Raw genomic sequence first — 23,442 nt, 5'->3', positions numbered from 1 at the left:
CTGCCTCAACCACTTTCTCGGGCAGCCTATTCCACATCCACACCTCTGTTATGGACCAGGCCAGACCCCTCAAAATATTTTAAGAAGGTAGCCCAGTCCCTAAATTTTTATCTTTTTGTAAAGGCAGGTGTAAAGTGGATGTTCCAGGAATGATGCGCAAATCAGTCAGCTTTAAACAAAACAGAATTTATTTAAACTATGGATGAAACATGAACAAAGGAAAACAGAATTTAGAATAACTTAACATGTTTTAAGACCCATTGTCACAACTTATGAAGGATGTTCCAAACCCTGCAACATCCCACATACACACCCCTTGGCGAAAGGTAAATTCAAACAGACACCCTTATAGGCTGGAGAGACTTCAGAGGAAGTCCAGGCAAAAACTCTGTTGAAGTATGGAACCTCTTTTTGCAGTAGCTGCTTCTCTACAGTCCTTCCAAGTGAGGCAGAGGTTCACCTGCCTCTCCTCCAATCTAGTTTATTGTATCCAGAGCTCCCAATGTGGTCTCACTGAGCATCTCAGCCGGGTCCAAACAGCAAGCCTGATCTCTCAGTCACCGCCATTTCAATTCCCCTTCCAACTCCCTCTTCAACATGTCCATCCTTGGTTTTCTCGATTGCCACAGTGAATCAGACCACAAGTTGGAGGAACAACACCTCATCTTCCCCCTGGGTAGCCTACAGCCTGGAGGACTCAACAGTGAGTTCTCCAATTTCAAATAACCATCCCACTCATCCCCCAAATCCCTTCCCAGCCCCACTTCCTCTCTTTCATCTCTCCTACTGACCCCTCCTTCCAGCTACCAACTAGATTCATTCTTCCTATCAAACTACCAGGTCGTGCCTACCATTTAGATTCAACTATCACTACCTCAACTCCCCCACACCACCCATAACCTTTCCCTTAATCTTTCCCCCACCCCCCCCCACCCCCTTATCTGCAACTCCCCCTACCCCCACCTCCATTCCAGTAGAGTGATAGAGATGTACAGCATGGAAACAGACCCTTCTTCCAACCTGGCCATGCTGACCAGATATCCCAACCCAATCTAGTCCCACTTGCCAGCACCTGGCCCATATCCCTCCAAACCCTTCCTATTCATATACCCATCCAAATGCCTTTTAAATGTTGCAATTGTACCAGCCTCCACCACATCCTCTGGCAGCTCATTCCATGCACGTACTACCCTCTGCATGAAACAATTGCCCCTCAGGTGTCTTTTATATCTTTCCCCTCTCACCCTAAACCTATGTCCTCTAGTTCTGGGCTCCCGCACCCCAGGGAAAGGACTTTGTCTATTTATCCTAACCATGCCCCTCATAATTTTATAAACCTCTGTACGGTCACACCTCAGCCTCTGATGCTTCAGGGAAAACAGCCCCAGCCTATTCGGCCTATCCCTATAGCTCAAATCCTCCAACCCTGGCAACATCCTTATAACTCTTGACTGAATCCTTTCAAGTTTCACAATATGCTTCCGATAGGAAGGAGACCAGAATTGCATGCAATATTCCAACAGTGGCCTAACCAATGTCCGTAAGACTGCAACATGACCTCCCAACTCCTATACTCAGTGCTTTGACTAACAAGGAAAAGTATACCAAATGCCACCTTCACTATTCTAACTACCCACGACTCTACTTTCAAGCTATTAACCTGCATCCTGAGGTCTCTTTGTTCAGCAACACTCCCCAGGATCTTACCATTAAGTGTATAAGTTCTGTTCTGATTTGCTTTTTCAAAATGCAGCGCCTCACATTTACCTAATTAAACTCCATCTGCTGTTTCTCAGCCCATTGACCCATCTGATCAAGATCCCATTATACTCTGAGGTAACTTTCTTCGCTATCCACTACACTTCCAATTTTGGTGTCATCTGCAAACTTACTAACTATACCTCCTATATTCACATCCAAATTATTTATACAAATGACAAAAATAGTGGATCTAGCACCAATCCTTGTGGCACTCCACTGGTCACAGGCCTCCAGTTTGAAAAACAACCCTCCACCACCACCCTCTGATTTCTACCTTTGAGCCAGTTCTGTATCCAAATGGCTAGTTCTCCCTGTATTCCATGAGATCTAACCTTGCTAACCAATCTCCCATGGGGAACCTTGTCGAACGCCTTACTGAAGTCCGTATAGATCATGTAGAGTGCTCTCTGCCCTGATCGGTTCTCTGTTTCTTCTTCAAAAAACTCAATCAAGTTTGTGAGACATGATTTCCCACACGCAAAGTCATGTTGACTATCCCTAATCACTCCTTGCCTTTCCATATATATGTAAATACTGTCCATCAAGACCCTTCTAACAACTTGCCCACCACTGACGTCTGGCTCACTGGTCCATAGTTCCCTGGCTTTTCCTTACCAACACTTCCCCACCTGATCAAGATCCCACTGTGATTTTACATTACCTTCCTTTGGACCTCCCAATTCAGTGTAATCTGCAAACATACTAGTCATGCCTTGCACATTCATATCAAGATCACCTATATGTAAATAACAAAGGTCCCAGCACAGGCCCCTTTGGTACACCATTAGTCATAGACCTCCAATCTAAGAAACAGCCTTCAAACATCACCCTCTGCTTCCTACCATCAAATCAATTTTGAATCCGATTAGTGAGCTCTCCTTGGATTTCATACGAGCTAACCTTCATGACTAGCCTGCTGGGTGTGACCTTGTCAAAGGCCCTACTAAAGTCCATATAGACAACATCCACTGCCCTACCCTCATCTATTCTCTTGGTTCTCTCTTCCAAAAGATTTGTCAGACATGACTTCCTGCTGACTGTCCCGAATCAGACCTTGACTATCCAAATGTTTGTTGATCCTGTCCCTCAGTATCCTTTCCAATAATTTATCTACCACTGATGTCTGGCTCACCTGCCTGCTGATTTTGCTACCTTTCTTAAACAATTGAACAATATTTGCCACCTTCCAGTCTCCTGGAACTTCAGTGGCTTAAGATGAAGCAAACATCTCTGCAATTTCCTCCCCTGCCTCCTTCAACTTTCCACGACATTTCAAAAACACGGATGGGAAAGGTTTAGAGAGATATGAGCCAGTGAGCGAGATGGAGTTTTTGCTGACAATCGAAAACGATTTCATGGCCGTCAGTATATTCTTCAATCCAGTTTTGTTTTAATTGAATTCAAATTCCACTATCTTGCTGTTACAGGATTGAACCTGGGTCCCAGTCGGTGCCTGTACCTCACCTTAAAGATGCCTCATTTCAACTGCATCAGGGTGGCAAGGTGGCTCAGTGGTTCGCACTGCTGTCTCACAGCACTAGGAATGCGGGTTTGATTCCAGCCTCGGCGATTGTGTGGAGTTTGTGTTCTCCCCGGATCTATGTGGGTTTCCTCCCACAGTCCAGAGATGAGCAACTTAGCTGGATTGCCCATGCTAAATTTTCCATAGTGTCCAGGGATGTGCGGGCTCGGTGGATTAGCCATGGGAATGCAGGATTATAGGGATAGGTTAGAGCGCTGAGTCTGGGTAAGATGCTCTTTGGAGGGTCAGTGTGGACTCTATGTTCTGAATAGCCTGTTTCCACACTGTAGGGATTCTATAATTCTTTGAACATGAGCTGGGTTTCTGGATCAATAGTGTAACAATAATATCAGGGCATCATCACGCATTCAACTGCTAATGTTATTTATTTAACCAATTTGTGCAGTTCAGGAAGTTATTCAGTGAATATTGTCTTTGTTGGTCCTGTTTTGAACTTTGGCCCTTAGCTGCACAAACAGATCCTCTTTCAAAGTCTTATCTATGTTATTGTACCAAATATGAACCACCAAAAGGGGACCCCAATTCCTCACCTAATCCTATCCAAACATGAGCAGACATCCTGAATCCAGGCATGGGGCAGCCTACATAGCAATCTGGATTTTCATTCCTGGTTAGGAAAAAGCATCTCATCCCTCCAAAACATGTAGATTAGATTCCCTACAGTATGGAAACAGGCCCTTCGGCCCAACAAGTCCACACCGACCCGCCGAAGTGTAACCCACCCAGACCCATTCTCCTACATTTACCCCTTCACCTAACACTACGGGCAATTTAGCATGGCCAATTCATCTGGCCTGCACATCTTTGGACTTTGGGAGGAAACCAGAGCACCCGGAGGAAACCCACGCAGACACGGGGAGAATGTGCAAACTCCACACAGAGAGTCGCCTGAAGCGGGAATTGAACCCAGGTCTCTGGCGCTGCGAGGCAGCAGTGCTAACCACTGTGCCACTGTGCCGCCCATGTAGTCCCCTGTAGTCCCTGTGTAGTCCCCTGTACCAGTGCATTTCTTTTAATTCTCCAAAGTTTGAGTGTTTCCTTGCACCACAGAGTCACTGTCAGCTCTCGCATTCCCCATGTTTGTGCGATTAAAGAAGTAACTGCAAAAAGACGCTCCACAAATCATCCTTTCCTCAGTGGTGAGGGGTGCAAATTGGTATCGGAATGATCCAGATCTTGGTCTGCTGGATGGAACGACAATCTCTGTCAATGGTACGAAACTTGGGAGTTTTCATAAATGGCGAGGACAGGGTAAAACTTAGGAAAGATGCAGTAACGTTCATGAAATAGTTGGATAAGTGAAAGATAAAATCCAAAGCAGAGAAATGTGAAGTGATTATATATTTTAGTAAGAGTGCATCCAGACCATAAGGGATGTCATCGCAAAGTAGGTGCAGGGGCAGAGAGAGCTGTATGTACATCAGTACAAATCATTGAAGCTGGCAGTCATGCAGGTAATAAAATGTTCAGTATTCTAAGGACACATAACACAAAAGCAAAGTGGTTCCATTAAACTTGTCTACAACACCAGTTTGGCCATGAGTGGTATATTTCACCTAGTTTCAGTATCCAGTGCCATGCAGGGAATTGAATAAGCTGAACACCAATCCGTGATGCGAGGGACAACTAGAGAGGCTAAGAGGCTAAGACTTCAGCAATATCTTTTGTACTGATGTGCTGAACTCTTCTGTCATTACAGATGGCGGTCTTTGTGGAAACTGCTGCTGCAGTTAGTTCTTTAGTTGCCAACCGCCATTCATGATTCATGACTGGATATTTTTGAACATTTACTGATGGGATGTGGGCGTTGCTGGCTGGGCCAAGTCCCTGGCTCTCCTTGAAGATGGTGATGAGTTGCCTGCTTGAACTGTTGCGGATCATGTGCTGTAGGTAGACCCATGAAGTCGTTATGGAGGGAGGTCCAGGATTTAGACCTAGGGACATTGAAGGAACAGCCAAATATTTCCAAGACAGGATGGTGAGTGGTTTGGAGGGGAACTTGCTGATGGTGGCATTCCCATGTACCTTCTGTCTTTGTCCCTCTAAGTGAATGTGGTTGTGAGTTGGGAAGGTTCTAAGGATCTTTGGTGAAATACTACAGCGCACCTTGTAGATAGTACACATTGCTGCTGCTGTCGAGAGTGCAGTGCTGGAAAAGCGCAGCAAGCCAGGCAGCATCAGAGGAGCAGGAGAATCAATATTTCAGGCATATGTCCTTCATCAGGAATTATGCCCAAAATGTCATTTCTCCTGCTCCTGGGATGCTGCCTCACCTGCTGTGCTTTTCTATCACCACACTCTCGATTCTCATCTCCAGCACCTTCTCCACATTGCTGCTGCTGAGTGTCAGTGGAGAGAGTGGATAGTTATGGATGTGCCAATCAAGCAGCCTACTTTGTCCTGGATGGTGTCAAGCTTCTTGAATATTGTTGGAGCTGCTCTCATCCAGGCAAATGGGGCGTATTCTGTTATATTCCTGACATGTGCCTTGTTGATGATGGATAGGCTTTGAGGGGGGTCAGGAGTTGGGTTACTCACCGCAGTGTTCCTTTGCTTCTGACCTGCTGTTGTAGCCACGGTGTTTGTGTTGAGTCCATTCTTATTACTGGTCAATGATAACCCCAGGTTGTTGATAGTGGGGGAATTCAGTGATGGTAACACTATTGAATGCCCATCGGCAGTGGTTGGTTTGTGTCTCAGTAGTGATGGTCATTGCCTGGCATTTGTGGGGCACAACTTTATTGGTCAGAGTATTGAATACAGGAATTGGGAGGTCATGTTGCGACTGTACAGGACATTGGTTAGGCCACTTTTAGAATATTGCATGCAATTCTGGCCTCCTTCCTATCGGAAAGATGTTGTGAAACTTGAAAAGGTTCAGAAAAGAGTTACAAGGAATTTGCCAGGGCTGGAGGATTTGAGCTATAGGGAGACGCTGAATAGACTGGGGCTGTTTTCCCTGGAGGCTGAGGGGTGACCTTATAGAGGTTTATTAAATAATGAGAGGCAAGGATAGGATAAATAGACAAAGTCTCTTCCGTGGGGTGGGAGAGTCCGGAACTATAGGGCATAGGTTTAGGGTAAGAGGGGAAAGATATAATAGAGACCTGAGGGGCAACTTTTTCACGCAGAGGATGGTGCGTGTATGGAATGAGCTGCCAGAGGGAGTGGTAGAGGCTGGTACAATTGCAACATTTAAAAGGCATCTGAATGGGTATATGAATAGGAAGGGTTTGGAGGGATATGGGCCAGGTCTTGGCAGGTGGGACTAGATTGGGTTGGGATCGGCATGCACAGGTTGGACTGAAGGGTCTGTTTCCGTGCTGTCTCTCTCTGTGGCTCTATGACTCTAAATGTTATGATGTGGCAGGAATCCAAAGTTGAAATCTGATCTTGGATGTTGAATCATTTAACTCTGTCTATCACAGATTGCCTTATGTTGTTTATCCTGTTTTCCCGTATTGTGGCTCTACAAAGTTGACACCTCATTTCTAAGTAGTTTAACCTTGAATATCTTAAAGAGCTTTACTGCCAATATTTTTTGATCTCGCTCTCCTGTACTAAGTTACCGTGAAAATGCATTCCAGAAAAAAAGGAATAATAATGAACTCTCAGCAGGCTAACATAAAGCAGTATCTATTTTAATTCAAGTATCTAATTCAAGTTCACAGTCACATACGCATTCCCTTTGCAAGTCCCTTCTGCTCGTTAGCTTTCTATTCCTGTTACTAAAGACTATAGTTACAAGGTCATCAACTTCAATGAGAATTCTGGTCAATTGTTTCTCTCGGAACTTTGTGAGTGTTCATTTGGAACCGGGTTCCTGAAAAGCAGTGGATAAAGAATCCTTGAATATCGTTAAGCCAGGAGTATGTAAATTCTTATAGCGGGAGGTTGGAGGGGGGGGGGCTTGAATGGTTATCAGAAGTATGTGGGAATGTGGTTCCAATCAGGTCAACCGTGATCTTACTAAATATTGGAGCAGTCTTGACAGACTGCATGGTTTACTCCCACTTCAAACTCGTGTGTGTATATTCATTCGTTGGACACTGCACCCTGGCTGGCTGATCTCTCTTCAATCCCAATGTCTGTTGGCAAATCTTTGCCCTGAACCCAAGGCTGAGCTGATGGTTATACACTCCTAGTCACACTTAAATTAGTCTTGTTCATGTTTGCTAAGTCAAGGCTTTAGCACTATAGCAGGAATCTCCTCCAGTTTTGGTAATACTGCTGTGATCTCGTTTGTGAGTTTATGCTTTTGCACTCTACCACTTTCCTGGGCATTCTTCCAGACTGTGGACACTACATTGACCCAGGTGGCATTGTCTGACCAAGTTGGCTGAGTCTGGTGCTATAGTCTCCTCTGGTGGCCCTGAGGAAAGACCCTCTTCTCCATCACCTATTCCACCATACCTTGGCATTCCTGTCAGCAATGCTGGGTGCCAGTGTGACTCTGTCAGCCATTTCCAGGACAATACCATTGACCAGAAATTTCACTGGACTCACAATGACTACAAAAGCAGGCCAGAGGTTAGGAATACTGTGGGAAGTGACTCACCTCCTGACTTCCCCAAAGCCATCTACAAAGCACAAGACAGGAGAATGATGGAATACTCCCCATTTGCCTGGATGGGGACAGTGCCAACACCACTCAAGAAGCTTGACACCATCCAGGACAAAGCAGCCCACTTGATTGGCACCACATCCACACACATCCACTCTTTACACCACAGATGCTCAGTCGCAGCAATGGGTACTGTCTACAAGATGCACTGACAGTCACCAAGAATAGCAACTTCCAAACCCATGGCCACTTCCATCGAGAAGGGCAAGCGCAGGAGATACATAGAGCCACCACCTGTAAGTTCCCCTCCAAGCCACTCACTATCATGGCTTGGAAATACATTGCAGTTCCTTCAGTGTTGCTGGGTCAAAATCCTGGAATTCCCTCCCTAAGGGCATTGTGGGTCAACTAACAGCATAAGAAGGCAGCTTATCACCACCTTCTTGAGGGCAATGAGGAATGAGTAATTAATGCTGGCCCATACTTAGGATCTCCTGACTGACAGCATTTGATCTGGTGCATAGCAGTTTTAAAGATAGCGTTGGCACTAAGTTTTGAGGATTCATGCAGCTAGCAAGACCATAAAGACATGAGCCAGACATCATTGTGGCATACTGCATTGATCCTGAAGTGATTAACACACAGACAGATCTGGCCATCAGGTCCATAGTTCTCTAAATGTGACAACATAGGTGGCCAAGACAACATATAATGTGCTTGCATTTGTTGGCTGGCGCATGGACTACAAGAGCTGGCAGATCATATTGTAGCTGTAAAAAAACCCTTGTTAGGTCGTATTTGGAGTATTGTGTCCAGTTTTGGTCACCACATTACTACTAGAAGGACGTGGAGACTCCGGAGAGAGTTCAGAGTAAGTTCAACAGGATGTTACCTGGTCTTAAGGGCATTGGCTATGAGGAAAGGTTAAAAAGACTCTGATTGTTTTCACTGGAAAGACAGCAGCTGAGAGGAGACCTGATAGAGGTCTACAAAATTATGAGAGGCATAGATCGGGTGGATAGTCAGAGGTTTTATCCCAGGGTTGAAGTTTAAATTACAGGGGGGTATAAAGTCAAGGTGAGAAGGGGGAAAGTTTTTAAGGGAGATGTACAAGATGAGTTTTTAATGCAGGGAGTGGTAAAAGTGTGGAACGCTGCCAGCAAAAGTGGTGGAAGCAGGCACCTTGGCGACATTTAAGAGACATCTGGGTGGTTACAGGAATAGGGAGGGAATGGAGTGATATGGAATGAATAAGAACAGAAGCTCTGTTTTTTAGTTTAGTTAGGGCATGATAATTGTCACAGGCTTGGAGGGCCTGTTGTTCTTTTGTTCTTTTGATTCTCAGAGAAATGTGTGAGAAGAGCTGCTGAGGCCCACAAAGAGAAACATTCTCTGAAACTCTCTGAAATTAGCTGAGTTTTCAGTAAAGAGTCTCTGACTCTGCTTCTTTGTCCATAAATGTTTTTAGATTAGATTAGATTACTAACAGTGTGGAAACTGGCCCTTCAGCCCAACAAGTTCACACCGACCCTCCAAAGAGCAGCCCACCCAGACCCATTCCCCTACATTTACCCCTTCACCTAACACTACGGGCAATGTAGCATGGCCAATTCACCTAACCTGCACATCTTTGGACTGTGGGAGGAAACCGGAGCACCCGGAGGAAACCTCACGCAGACACGGGGAGAATGTGCAAACTCCACACAGACAGTTGCCTGAGGTGGGAATTGAACCTGGTCTCTAGTGCTGTGAGGCAGCAATGCTAACCACTGTGCCGCCCCCAATAAGGTCTGTTGTCAGACCCTATTGAGAAGTTCCGGCATTTTATGTTTTTGTTTTGATTTCCAGCAACCAAACATTTTGTCTATTGGACTCATAGCTGGTACGTGTCACAGGTATAAAGCAGACCTGGCTGTTTTACTGACGTCTCAATGGTTCTTCCTTTTCACAGGAGTTATCCAAGAAAAACATCCAGTTATGAAACAGTATAAAATATCACTTTGCATGGTGATGGGCATCATCACCGTCTTTTTGCTTGTGTGTTTATCTTATAAACTCAATAACCCATCTGATGAAGTCAAGGAAACTTCCATGTCAAACACCCTGATAGATAAACTGGGAAACTCCTCCAGCAAACCAGCAGAAGCTTCCCAAATGAAATTGACCACGTCTGGCCTGGTCTCTACTGAGAGCACTTCGATTATGAAACATCTGCATCCAACCACAAAGCCTGGAATTATGTTTGTGCAAACATCCGGTGAACTAAACCCTTCCCCGTTGACCATGTGCAGCGTTGAATCGGCAGCTAGACTAAACCCAGACAAGCCAGTTTATTTCTTCATGACAGCATTCAATGATGATATATCTAAGTATCAAGAACCTGAGTACAAAGGCATCCCTCTGCTTTCTTCATTCAAGAATGTGATCATCTTGCCTTTGAATCCTAAAGAATTGTTTAACAGCACTCCCTTGGCTGGATGGTATGAGAAGGTAAGGAGTTGTACAGAACTGGCTGCTTGATTTGTGGATGATAATAGCTGCCATTAGTCACTAATCTGCTAAATGAAATAGTAAACTTTACATTGACAAGCTAAGTCCCAGTTTCTATTTGTAAAATGATGGATAATGCTGAACTGGAATTCCTGTGGGTTTTAGATTGAATTTCAGTTTCCGGTCCAGACAAAATCATTTGCAGAATCTGAAAGAAAACCAGGATAATTTTCTTTCTGAAAATCAATGTTTATCTCAATTATTCAGACTGGACTTTGTTCATTGGTGGTATGGGGACCATTAATTTGGCAACTCCCCAGCAAATATTAATTCAGTCTTTATCCAGCAAAGGTTAGCTAATGTTTTGCTTTGCGTCTCTCTCATGTTCATTTGATACAATAGGATTGTCTCTATATCCCAGTTAATTCCACACCTATACTATGTTGAAATGGCTTGGCTCATTTAAACAGAGGGTGTGGTTTAGACAGTAGATGTCAGGGGAACCATGCCCCAGAAGGAATGTAGCAGTTTTAATTGGTGACTCAACTAGTTATTCCCTCATCCAAAACAAGAGGAGATCCAGGTCAAATCTTTTGTTGTAAAAGCAAAATCTGAAGCAAACGCACACAACATGCTGGAGAAACTCATCATGTCTGGCAGCATCTGTGCACAAAATTCTGAAGAGTCATCCCAGACTCAGTTATCTCTGTTTCTCCTAGCATATTGCTGCCAGACCTGCTGAGTTTCTCCAGTATTCTGTATCTATTGCTTTAGATAATGTGGACCAGATTTTGAGGAGTGATAATCTTACACAGATTTAGAGGTTGAGGGGACAGGATACCAGTGTAGTAGATTGCTAGCTGGGTAAGGTGCTGCTAGGGAAGTGGTTGGTTCCATGGATAGAATGCCGAATACATAGGGATAGAGTGATTTGATTTTATTATTGTCACGTGTATTGTCATACAGTGAAAAGTATCATCAGGCATGCTATCTTGAAAAATGATATGATATGAGAGTACATCAGGATAATAGAATAGAATGCAGAACACAGTGTTACAGCTACAAAGAAGGTGCAGTGAATGACCAACCCTAATACGTGAGAGATCTGTTCAAATGTCTGACAAAAGTAGGGAAGAAGCTGTTCCTGAAACTGTTGTCAAACTTTTGTATCTTCTGCCTGATGGAAGAAAGTGGAAGAGATTATAACTGCGGTGGGTGGGGTCTTTGATTATGTTGGCCACTTTCCCAAGGCAGTGGCAAGTGTAGATGGAGTCAATGGATGGAAAGCTGGTTTATATTATGGCTTGGACTGTGTACACAACTCTCTATAATTTCTTCTGGCCTTGGGCAGAGCAGTTCCCATACCAAGCTGTGGTGTATCTGGGAGACAGTGATGTATCTGGATAAGATGCTTTCTATGGTGCATCCCTAAAAATTGGTAAAACTCATTGTGGACATACTGAATTTCCTTAGTCTTCTGAGGAGGTAGAGGCATTGGTGTGTTTTCTTGACCATAGCATTGACATGGATGGACCAGGATGGATTGTTTTTCATATTTATGTTCAGGAGCTTAAAGCTCTCGACTGCAGCACCATTTGACATTGGCAGGGCATATTCCCCACTACGCTTCCTGAAGTTGGCCAGCTCCTTCATTTTGCTTCATTGAGGGAGAGGTTGGTGTCTTTACACCATGCCACGAAGCTCTCTATCTCTTTTCTGTACTCTGTCTCATCGTTGTTTAGGATACAACGTACTACAGTAGTGTCATCAGCAAACTTAGAAATGGAGTTACAGCTGAATTTGGCCACACTGTCGTGAGTGTGTAAAGAGTATTGTAATGGCTGAGTAGACAACCTTGTTGGGCACCAGTGTTGAGGATTATGGTAAAGAAGGTGTTGTCACCTATCCTTACTGATTGACTTCCTGACCCGTAGACAGAAAGGAACAAGTTGCAGAGGAGGGTGTAGGGTCCTAGGTTTCTGAGTTTAGAGATGAGTTCTGTTGGAATTAATGGTGTTGAAAGCAGAAGTAAAATCAATAAATGGGAGTGTGACATAGATGTCCTTTGTTATCCAGATGTTCCAGGGATGGGTACAGGGCCAGCAAGATGTCAGGTAAGATGCTAGAGTGCCAGGTAATGGTGTGTCAGGTGAGTAGGATCCAAGGTGCCAGATATATGGGGTACCAGCTGGGTAGTTTGCCTGTCCCATAGGGTACCATGTGGTAGGATGCTATGTGGGCAGGAAGTGGTATGTCAAGTGGATAGGGTGCCAAGATGCAAGGTCGGGTTAATGATGCAATGATTCGAATAGGTTAGGGTGGGTAAGAGAAATGTGGTAGTGAATCCTATCCAATTGCATGGATTGGTTTGAGCGGCAGTTAGAGGCAATGAAGAATTTACAAGAGCTAAGGGATGTGATGGATGGGAAGGGAGAAAAGCCACAGATACAGTCAGGTACATGGGTTAACTCAGGGAAAGGTAGGAGGGGTAGACAGGTAGTGCAGCAGTCTTCTGTGGCTATCCCCATTTCAAACATGTATACTGTTTTGGAAAATGTAGGGGGTAATGGACTCTCGGGGGAATGTAGCACAAGCAGCCACGTTTCTGGTATCGAGACTGGCTCCATTGTAATGAGGGTATGGCAAGTTCCAAACAATCGATTGTGTTAGGGCACTCTCTAGTCCGAGGTAGCAACAGACCTTTTTGCGGCCAGCAGCAAAAAAGCAGGATGGTGTGTTGCTTCCCTGGTGCCAGGATCGAAAATATCTCCGAGAGGATGCAGAATGTTCTCAAGGGGGAGAAGGCTCAGCAGAAGGTCATTGTACTCATTGGAACTAACCACACAGGAAGCGAAAAGGATAAAATTCTGAAGGGAGAATATAGAGAGTTAGGCAAGAATTTAAAAAGGAGGTCCTAGAGGGTAATAATATCTGGATTACTCCTGGTGCTATGAGCAAGTGAGGGTAGGAGTAGAAGGATAGAGCAAATGAATGCATGGCTGAGGAGCTGGTGCAGGGGAGAAGAATTCACTTTTTGGAAAATTGGAATCTCTTCTGGGGCAGAAGCGATCTGTACAAGAAGGACGGATTGCACCTAAATTGGAAGGGGACTAATATACTGGCAGGGAGATTTTCTAAAGCTGCTCTGGATGATTTTAAACTAGTAGATTAGATTACTTACAGTATGGAAACAGGCCCTTCGGCCCAACCAGTCCACACCGACTCCCTGAAGAACAACCCACCCAGACCCATCTCCCTCTGACTAATGCACCTAACACTATGGGCAATTTAGCATGGCTAATTCACCTGACCTGCACATTTTTGGACCGTGGGAGGAAACCGGAGCACCCGGAGGAAACCCGCGCAGACACGGGGAGAATGTGTAAACTCCACACAGACAGTTGCCTGAGGTGGGAATTGAACCTGAGTCTTTGGCGCTGAGAGGCAGCAGCGCTGACCATTGTGCCACCGTGCCACCCCAAAGGTGGGGTGTGGGGCCAGGGGGAAAGTGAGGAAAGAGATCAATCTGAGACTGTTTCAGTTAGGAAACGGAGTGAGTCAAATAGTCAGGGCAGGCAGGAACAAAGCGGAGAACGAGGTAGGACTAATAAATTAAACTGCATTTACATCAATTCAAGAGGCCTAACAAACAAATTCAAGAGGCCTAACAAAGAAGACAGATGAATTCAGAGCATGAGTAGGAACATGTGACTGGAGTATCATAACAATTACAGACATGTGGCTCGGGGATGGGCAAGACTGGCAGCTTAAGTTTCCAGTGTACAAATGCTATAGGAAGCATAAAAAGGGGGACAAGAGAGGAGGGGGAACAGTATGTTAACTGTACTTGGGGAAAATATTCCTGGGAATAGATCCAAGAAAGTTATTTGGGTGGAACCGAGAAATAAGAAAGGGATGATCATCTTATGGGATTGTATTTATAGATCATATAATTGTCAGCAGGAAATTGAGAAACAAAGATTTCAGTTATGTTTGGAAAATTAAAATTCCTACCATAGATTGGGATTGCCATAGTGTTAAGAGTTTAGATGGAGAGGAATTTAAGTGTGTGCAAGAACATTTTCTGATTTCAGTATGTGGTCGTACCTACTAGAGAAGCTGCAAAACTTGACCCACACTTGGGAAATAAGGTAGGGCAGATGACTGAGGTGCCAGTGGGGGAGCATTTGGGGCCAGCGACCATATTTTGATCAATTTTAAATAGTAACGGAAAAGGATAGACCAGATGTATAAGTTGAAGTTCTAAATTGGAGGAAGGCTAATTTTGATGGTATTAGGCAGGACTAGTGACAACCTGTTAGCCACATAAGTGAATGCTCCCACCCCTGAAATTCCTTATATTTACAAGAACCATATTAATGCCAACATGTAGAGGAACAATCAAGTGGAAGTGCTCAGTGCATCATCACTGCTCTACCACAGATATTGCTGTAGGTGTTTTAGCTTTTACAGAAATGAGTAACAGAAAGTAGCTGACATTTTTATTGAGTCATGAACAGTAACAGCTACTGACAGCATTGGAAATGCAGAACAATGACACCAGTGTCATTAAAACTTACAAATGAAAAGTCGGCACCTAATCATCCTGGTAGCATTTGGTCTCTGTTCTCTTGGACTGTCTGTGCCATTGTCCTGTAATCCTCTCACCGGCTTTCCTGTTGGAGACAATAACAGGAGCTTCATCATCCTGCCGTCAAAGGCTGACACACTGCTACTGTCCAGTTGGCTGAATGGATGATCATTGGAAGCCATTGCTATTGGTCATGGAGGGTATTTGCTGCAGTTCAAGTGATTTCAAGTCAGGTAAAGGTCAACAAAGCTGTGACACACACACACACACACACACACACACACACACACACACACACACACACACACACACACACAAATGTAACGCTGAGGATCAAGCTCCAAAGTTAACTACTAGTTTTGAGATGTTCGGTTTCTATCAACTGGAATTTTTTTAATCAGGATTTCTAATAAGTATACAAACTTTAAATTTCATAACTTGTTTATGTCTGAGCATGTGTCCTGTCTCCTGTCTCTTTAATATACCTTGCTGAAGGATCCAATGTGCAAGAGCAGGATGAGTGATTGACAATGTGGTATATTCATCCAGGGACTCAATCTTGTGATAGCCCACCTTTATATTTCAAAAAGACACACATTTGTCTATTCCACAGTAATATTTCAGCATAAGCCACGGAATATGGCAAGAACGTGGTCAGAAATACTCAATAGGTTCTCACTTGATCTGAAGACTGAGGGGTTTTTTTTAATGCACGTTTGAAATACAGTTTTATTTGACGTGTGGCTATGGTGTGGTTCCCAGGACTCTGGCTCTTGTGGTTGAAGTTGGAGACTGTGCTGGGGGCAATGGGGAAAGAGGCTGCAGCTTTTCTCCATTGAAAGACCCTGTGCAAGTTTACGATTGAACCAGCCCAGGTTCCCCTCTCCTCAAGACCCACCTTGCAGCCCATTACAAAGTGCTGTCAGGAACTGGTACTTAACCAGTGAGCACTGTGTGGAGGGAGGAGACACTATTTGGAGAGAAGGATCATTTAAAGTATCAAAAGATAGAGATTATTAACCTTTTATTCTTTTACAGATAGATCCCAGCAAGGAAACTTTCTGGTTCCATGTGCTCGCCGATGGCTGTCGGCTAGCCTTGCTGTGGAAGTACGGGGGCATCTACCTGGACACCGATGTCATTTCAATCAAACCTTTGCAGTTTGAAAATTTCCTCTGTGAAGAATCTAATAATCGTGCCAATAATGCAGCTTTGGGATTTAACTGTTCTCATTCCTTTATTGAGAGTTGCTTAAGTGATTTTGTTGAGGATTACAATGGAGCTGATTGGGGCCATCAAGGTCCTAAACTGATGACCCGGATTTTGAAGAAATGGTGTGGAACTGATAATCTCAATGACTTTCTGAACAAAAAATACAAAGGGATCCTGTACCTGTCCAGCAACTGGTTCTACCCTGTTCCATACACCGACTGGCAGAGGCTTTTTGAAGAAGGTACATGGAACGAGAACAGTGAGGAGATTAGAAATGAATTCACAAAGACACGCGGGGTCCATATCTGGAATTTTTTAAGTGGCCGGCATAGAGCTCATATTAAAGGAAGTCGGTCTATAATAGAATACTTGTTTAGTGAATTCTGTCCAAGGACATATGAGGAACTGATCTAAAGTGCTGAAGAAGCTCAGCAAGTCTGGTAGTATCTGTGGAGAGAGAAACCAAATTAGCATTCCGAGTGCAGGATGGCACTTCTTTGGAAGTAGACTAATCCTATGGTGTGCATATTTGCATTGGTTGCTAATTACTACAAAATCGCTGCCAACCACATAAATCACTATGGCTGATACTATGAGGTTCCATTTGGCCTCATCTCATTGTATCTTCATCTGTATCTTTCCACTGTCAAGAGACCTACAGATTACTCCCACTGGGGACTTATTTCCCTTGTCATTTCTTATTTCTAGCAAAAGTGACATCATTTCTCACTATTGCATTGGTCTCTTCCTTCATTAACAAAACTAAATAAACTACCTCCTTTTTCCTCCTGCCGATCCTTTTGAAGCACTGAGTACCCCAGGTATTCAATTCCAAATCTGGTCTTTCTGCAACCTTATCTCAGTGATAACCACCAAATCGTGCCTATTCAACATTATTTGTGCTGTTAACTTGTTAATTTTATACCGAATGTGTTGTGCATTCCAATGCAAAGCCTGTATTCTGTCAAATTTCCTGACATTTGAATGATTCCTGGGTGCAATATGATATTCACACATGCTGTCCCTGCCTTTTATTTTCAGACTTTCAACTAACTGCACTTCTACCTTCGCCTTTAACTTTGTTTTCATAATTTTCCTTGCAACAAGAGTGGTGCTAGAAAAGCACAGCAGGTCAGGCAGTGTCCGAGGAGCAGGAGAAATGACACTTCGGGCATAATTCCTGATGAAGGGTATATGCCCGAAACGCTGATTCTCCTGCTCCTCGGATACTGCCTGACCCGCTGCGCCCCTCCAGCACCACATCTACTTCTAGTCTCCACACTTGTCCTCTTCAATGCCAGCTGATTAATTCTCTCCTTGCAAGAATTCAAACATAGCTCTATAACTTAAGTCTACTTTGCAGACTGTACTGAAAAATGTGCCCTTTCCTAAAGAAAAAAAAAATCTTGACAAATCTTTTTGATGAGTTGATGCTTCTTGGCAGTTCTCGACACTTATTGACATTACTGACATGTCCCAACAATTCTCACTTTCCAACGCTTTGTTTAACAGGTGAAAAATTCCAAGGTGGAGTATACAGCTTTTACGAACAGTCTTCTTCCCAAAGTTGAGTCTTAAAGGGCACCTGATCCCATCAAATAACCTGTAAACAACACCCGTGTCTGAATTAGAGTGGTGCTGGAAAAGCACAGCAGGTCAGGGTAAACAACACCCCCCGCCCACCAAAGATTATGTTTCAAAGAAAAGGTGGGAATGCTAAAGTAAAGATGCAGCTCCCTAAGATTCCAAACCCCCACTCTAAAGTATCATTGGATCACATCAAAAGCAATATCCAAAGGAAATACATTGAGAACTGACCTAATTTTGCCTGCTCTAAACTCCACGCTTGTGGTCCCAGTCACCAGGTCTTCCAGAATCTGATTTTCTTTGATGTACTACCTCTGGGAACCACCAGAAATGACACTCCCTTACCAATAAGAATGAAAAATGCTGAATTCAAGGGCAGAATGCAAGATTATCACCCCCTTCCAATATTTTCTCCTCAACAGAGACAATCGTAATCTTGGAAAACAAAACAGGACTGAACTGTGCTCTGTAGACTTCATAAGTGCAGGTCTGAATTTTCTGGGTTCCTCTGGAGAGCTGGGATACTCCTTTGGAGAAGTGGTGCACCCCTTTGGCTATGGGGTTACAGCTACAAGTGTTTGTGGAGATCAGGTACAATTTAGCTGGAGGTCACTTACACATCATATGTACCACAATCTCTGACTTTTGACCTTTTCCCTTTTAGTATGTCTTGCAGCCATTCAATGACATCCCTGACCCTGGCACCAGGGAACTAAAATACCACCCTGGAGTTGGACGTGCAGAAACATTGTCTATCTCCTCATCACTGCCTTCATTCCCACCTATTTTAGTACCATCTGTGAACTTTGCTATGTTTTACTCTGCCCCTGCCTGCACAGCAATAAATGTAGGTTGTAAATGGTTGAGGTCTGAGAACTGAACCCTGCAGCACCCCACTAGTTACAGTTCATCATCCAGAGAAAGACACATTTATAATGACCCTCTGCTTTCAGTCCGTCAGTCAGCCAATCCTTCCTTTCCTCCTGTCGATTAGCTGTGATGAGGCCACCTCTCTGAAACATACTTTCCAACTAACCCTCAGCCTCACAGCGGGGAGCATTTCCTGCACACGTGGGCATCTTTGACATGGATAGGGTCCGTGACTTCCCACATATGACAGGTGACACACTTCACTTGGCTGACCTCAATTGCTATGACTTAAGCTTGAATTTTCTTAACAAGTAAGACTAACCTTTTCAATTACCTAATCTTAAGGTAATTCACTCCTTTTACGGGAATTTTAGTCTCTTGACCTTCCTGATTTTTATTTGTCGTGGCGCTTCTCATTTCATCGCTTAATAATCACCAAGCTCTTGGATCTTGGTCAATTCCTGTCCCCACTGATCTTTTACTCTGCAGTCTCATCTGAGGAGAAAAACTTGGAGCTTACATTGTGACAGGTGGCATTATTTATCGATTGAATCACTGTCTGTTGCCTATAGTGAGCTTGTACCAGATACATACAAATGCAAGCATTCATTTTTTAAAAGTGATAAAAATATAATTTTAAATGTTTCATGAATTGCAGCTTTCTATTTAAGATTTCAGCAATTTTCTGTAAAATAAGGGAAATCTTTGCACTATTGTTTCTCTTGAATGAATGGGTACTCTTCAAATGGGTGTACATTTATAATTAAATGTCCTTGTATTTTCAAACGTTTTAACTGAACCAAAGGGGTCTGTCACTTTGTGGAATTGAGCTTGTTGTTTAGCTGTGGTTACAATTAAGATAGAAAGACTCCCAACTATTAAAAACAGCTTGACCCCCCCCCCGCCCCTGCTACCAGTCTTGAGCTGGTATCCGAGTCAGAGACATTGTGTCAACTTGCTGTATGCCACTAGGGTCCTCTGTGAGGGAGATCTGTCTGTCTGTCATCATTAATATGATGGGAGCAGCCCCTTTATTGAATATTGAAATGCCATTTTGTAAAGCGCCCAGAAACAGAAGGTATGCTTATTAAAATGGACTGGAGTTATACTGCACCCACTGATGTGAGACCCAATGATAGGATTTTGCACCCTAGTTTTAATTCTGTCAGGGCTCAGATCAGCCCTGTCTCTCAGAGACCTTACCATTCCTGCATTCATTCCAGTGAAGCAGGCTGTGTGTTGATGTAATTGAGACTTTGTAACTCAATCCCAGTATCTCTGGCTCCTGGTGTGTGTTCCTTTAGGCCATTTGGACCCATGTCTGAGAGTGACCAGCAAATCATTCTAATAGTTTGACTGAGCTAAGATGGTGGGATGACAGGAAGTCATCTGTCCTTCCTGCAGGAGCACTGTTTTCTGCAGCATTTGCACACTTTACAAAGACTTTTGAGTAAGTTGATACTCCTCCAATCTTATCTTTAGTCTCATTCCCTTATTTTGTGACTTTTATTTCTCAGTTAATCCCTTAATAATCTCCCCAACCTTGGGCCTTAGTCAGCTCATACAGGTGCCGCTGAGGTTAAAATCTTTGAGGAGAAAGTGAGGACTGCAGATGCTGGAGATCAGAGCTGAAAATGTGTTGCTGGAAAAGCGCAGCAGGTCAGGCAGCATTCAAAGGAACAGGAGAATCGACGTTTCGGGCATAAGCCCTTCTTCAGGAATTCCTGAAGAAGGGCTTATGCCCGAAACGTCAATTCTCCTGTTCCTTGGATGCTGCCTGACCTGCTGCGCTTTTCCAGCAACACATTTTCAGCCACTGAGGTTAACCTTTGGAGATTAAACAACACTGACCCAGTGAAAAACTGCACTTGTAATGATATCAGAAACCTGACCAACTCCTATTGTACTGAAATGGAACAAGTGTTTGAATCACAGTTCCTCATTTTCTAGAAAGTTCTGCCTCAGTCTCTCTGTCTCACTTTCCACTGTCTGCAATGGTTCCTGGTTAGTGACTATGTCAGGGATTTGTGGAATGAGGGGTTTAATATTTGTGATGCTGCCTATACAGACAATAGTTTTATACCTAACCCCTAAAATGGGGGTTTGAAAGTCATTTTGATCTGAAAAAGATTCTTTTGAAGATGCTTGTCATAAAAATACATTTTAATGATATTCTTCTATAATTGTTTTTTAAAAAAATGGTTATTTCTGATCACTTAACTTTCAGTTTAAACCATGTAACAGCTTTGTGATATCTCTACTCTGATAAATTGGGGTGGCACGGTGGCTCAGTGGTTAGCACTGTTGCCTCACAGAACCAGGGTCCTGGATTCAATTGCAAGCTCGGGCGACTGTCTATGTGGAGTTTCCACATTCTCCCCGTGTCTGCATGCATTTCCTCCAGGTGCTCCCACAGTCCAAAGATGTGCAGGTTAGGTGAATTGGCCATGCAAAATTGTCAATTAGGTGCATTAGTCAGAGGGAAAAGGGGTTTAGGTGAGTTACTCTTTGGAATATCAGTGTGGACCTGTTGGGCCGAAGGGTCTGTTTCCACACTGCAGGGAATCTAATCTAATCTTAAAAAAAAATCTGTGCAACCCTTGGATTGCACAGTGGCACAGTGGTTAGCACTGCTACCTCATGGCACCAGAGACCCCGGTTCAATTCCCACCTCCGGCAACTATCTGTATGGAGTTTGCACATTATTCCTGTGTCTGTGCGGGTTTCCTCCCACCATCCAAAAATGTGTAGGTTAGCTAAATTGCCCATAGTGTTAGGTGAAGGGGTAAATGTAGGGGAATGGGTCTGGGTGGGTTGTTCTTCAGGGGGTTGGTGTGGACTTGTTGGGCCAAAGGGCCTGTTTCCACACTGTAAGTAATCTAATCATGATAAATGGATCCAAAGGAATTTTTTTGATGACTGCAATCTTGTTTATGTGTGTACCTATATTATTCAGAATGTATATATTTATGGAAAGTGAGACTCTATGTTAATGGAAGAGGGCTTATCATGTGATTTCTTGCAAACAAAAGGACAAAGAACGGTGTGAATTATCTGTTTACTGCACAAAAGATGTAATTTTGGGGGAAGAGTCCAATGGATTCTTTTGACAGAAGTAAGAGATGAATATTATGCCCCTTTATCACTGAGCAGCAGATTTGCAGGGTAAAGCAAAACTATCTTTCTCCCTTTTCATTCAGGAGTAAGGCCATTTGAACTATCTCTTAATAAAATATTTGTGAAACTTGATAAAGTTTAAATGTTAGGGTTCCAAACTGATTTCCACATGAGTGTGAAGTCTGGCTTGAAGATATTCCCTCAGTGGATGTCAGCAATTTGATCTGGCTGAAAGGGAGTTCAAGGAACTATGGGAAATCTGAATTTGTTCAGTTTGTCCACAGGGGGTACCTTTTACTCTGCACAGCTTTTGTTTTGTCTTGTCTGCCTATGAATGTGTGCGTGTTTGCAATCAAGGAAATATAGTTTAGATCTCAAGAGTAATTCAGTTGTTAACCATTGTTACCACTTGTTTAAAGAATGTATCTTGCTTATAATAAAAAGTTATTTTTGAGTATATTGAAGTCTAGTGTACATTTTTTTACTCTGATAGTAAAAAAAGAGAAACAACTGGGTCATTTTGGTTGATTCAGTTCAACATTTGCACTTCTCGGACAGTTCGTGAAACAGGTTTGATTGCCAGTGCACTCCTTTTTTTTGACACGGTAAATTGGTTTGATGGGGTTTGAATTTGCTTTTGATTTTCTTCATCTGCGTTGAATTCAGTCAGTAGGTTCAAGTTGGGAGTCAACTTTTCATGGAATCCCTACGGCGTGGAAGAAGGCCATTCAGCCCATCGAGTTCACACTGACCCTCTGAAGTGCATCCCGCCCAGATTCACTCCTCAACTCTATCCCTGTAACTCTGCATTTCCCATGGCTAACCCACCTAGCCTGCACATCCCTGAACACTACAGACAATATAGCATTAACAATCCACCTAACCTTCACATCTTTGAACTGTGGGAGGAAGCCAGGGCACCCAGAGGAAACCCATCCAGACACGGAAAGAGTATGCAAACGCTACACAGATAGTCACCTGATGGTAGAATTGAACCTGGATCCTTGGTGCTGTGAGGCAGCAATGCTAGCCACTGTGCAGGCCATGGTTTTTTTCAAAAGGATTGTTCTCACTCGCATGCTCTCTCGTCCTATCATGTTCTCTCGGCCCCTCATGCTCTCTCGCCCCTTTTCGACCCTCTCGCCATTTCCCAGTTCCTGGACCTTGTTTCCTATCTACCGCTCCTTCTCTCCTCCAAACCCCTGCCCCACACATAACGCCAACAACCAAAAACTGGAGTATTCTCTCTATTGCAACAGTTTGTTGTTTTCCCCTGATGTGACACGACCATGGCTGCATGCAATACTCCGTATGCAGCCTCACCGATACAACTGAAGTAAGGCATCTTTACTTATGGCCCCAAATTGTCTTGCAATAAATGATAACACGTTGTTGTCTTCTGGATTGCTTGATGCACCTGCATGTTAGCTTTTAATGAATTATGAACAAGAACACCTGGGTTTCTTTGCATATTAACAGTTCCTAATCTCTCTCCATTAGATGGATACTCTGCAGCTCTTCCAAACCTTGCATTGTATAACCTTGCATTTATTCACATCATATTCCATCTGCCACATTCTTGAATTGTCCCAATTCTTTGAATGTCTTATTGTATTATTCTCACAAGACAATCCCACCCAGCTTTGTGTTATCCACAAACTTAGAAATATTACATTTTGTCGTCACATCTAAATCATTGATATAACT

The 23,442-nt window shown here is 43.6% G+C and overlaps 1 protein-coding gene across 2 annotated transcripts in view; it reads left to right on the top strand.

Moving 5' to 3' along the window:
- The window catches only part of LOC140479174 (lactosylceramide 4-alpha-galactosyltransferase-like), a 40,801-nt gene extending 20,496 nt beyond the window's left edge, over nt 1–20,305 (top strand). For both annotated transcript variants that reach the window (XM_072573174.1, XM_072573173.1), the window contains exons 2-3: nt 9,820–10,358; nt 15,988–20,305. In XM_072573174.1, coding sequence (XP_072429275.1) covers nt 9,846–10,358; nt 15,988–16,575 — 1,101 coding nt within the window. In that variant the 5' untranslated portion in view covers nt 9,820–9,845 and the 3' untranslated portion in view covers nt 16,576–20,305. The remainder of the gene's footprint in view (nt 1–9,819; nt 10,359–15,987) is intronic.
- Nucleotides 20,306–23,442: the final 3,137 nt, after the last annotated feature.

The sequence above is a fragment of the Chiloscyllium punctatum genome, chromosome 6 (assembly GCF_047496795.1).
Source record: "Chiloscyllium punctatum isolate Juve2018m chromosome 6, sChiPun1.3, whole genome shotgun sequence".
NCBI classification, from domain to species: domain Eukaryota; kingdom Metazoa; phylum Chordata; class Chondrichthyes; order Orectolobiformes; family Hemiscylliidae; genus Chiloscyllium; species Chiloscyllium punctatum.
Note: the sequence above shows the minus strand (reverse complement) of the source record. Positions and strands in the feature narration are given on the sequence as shown.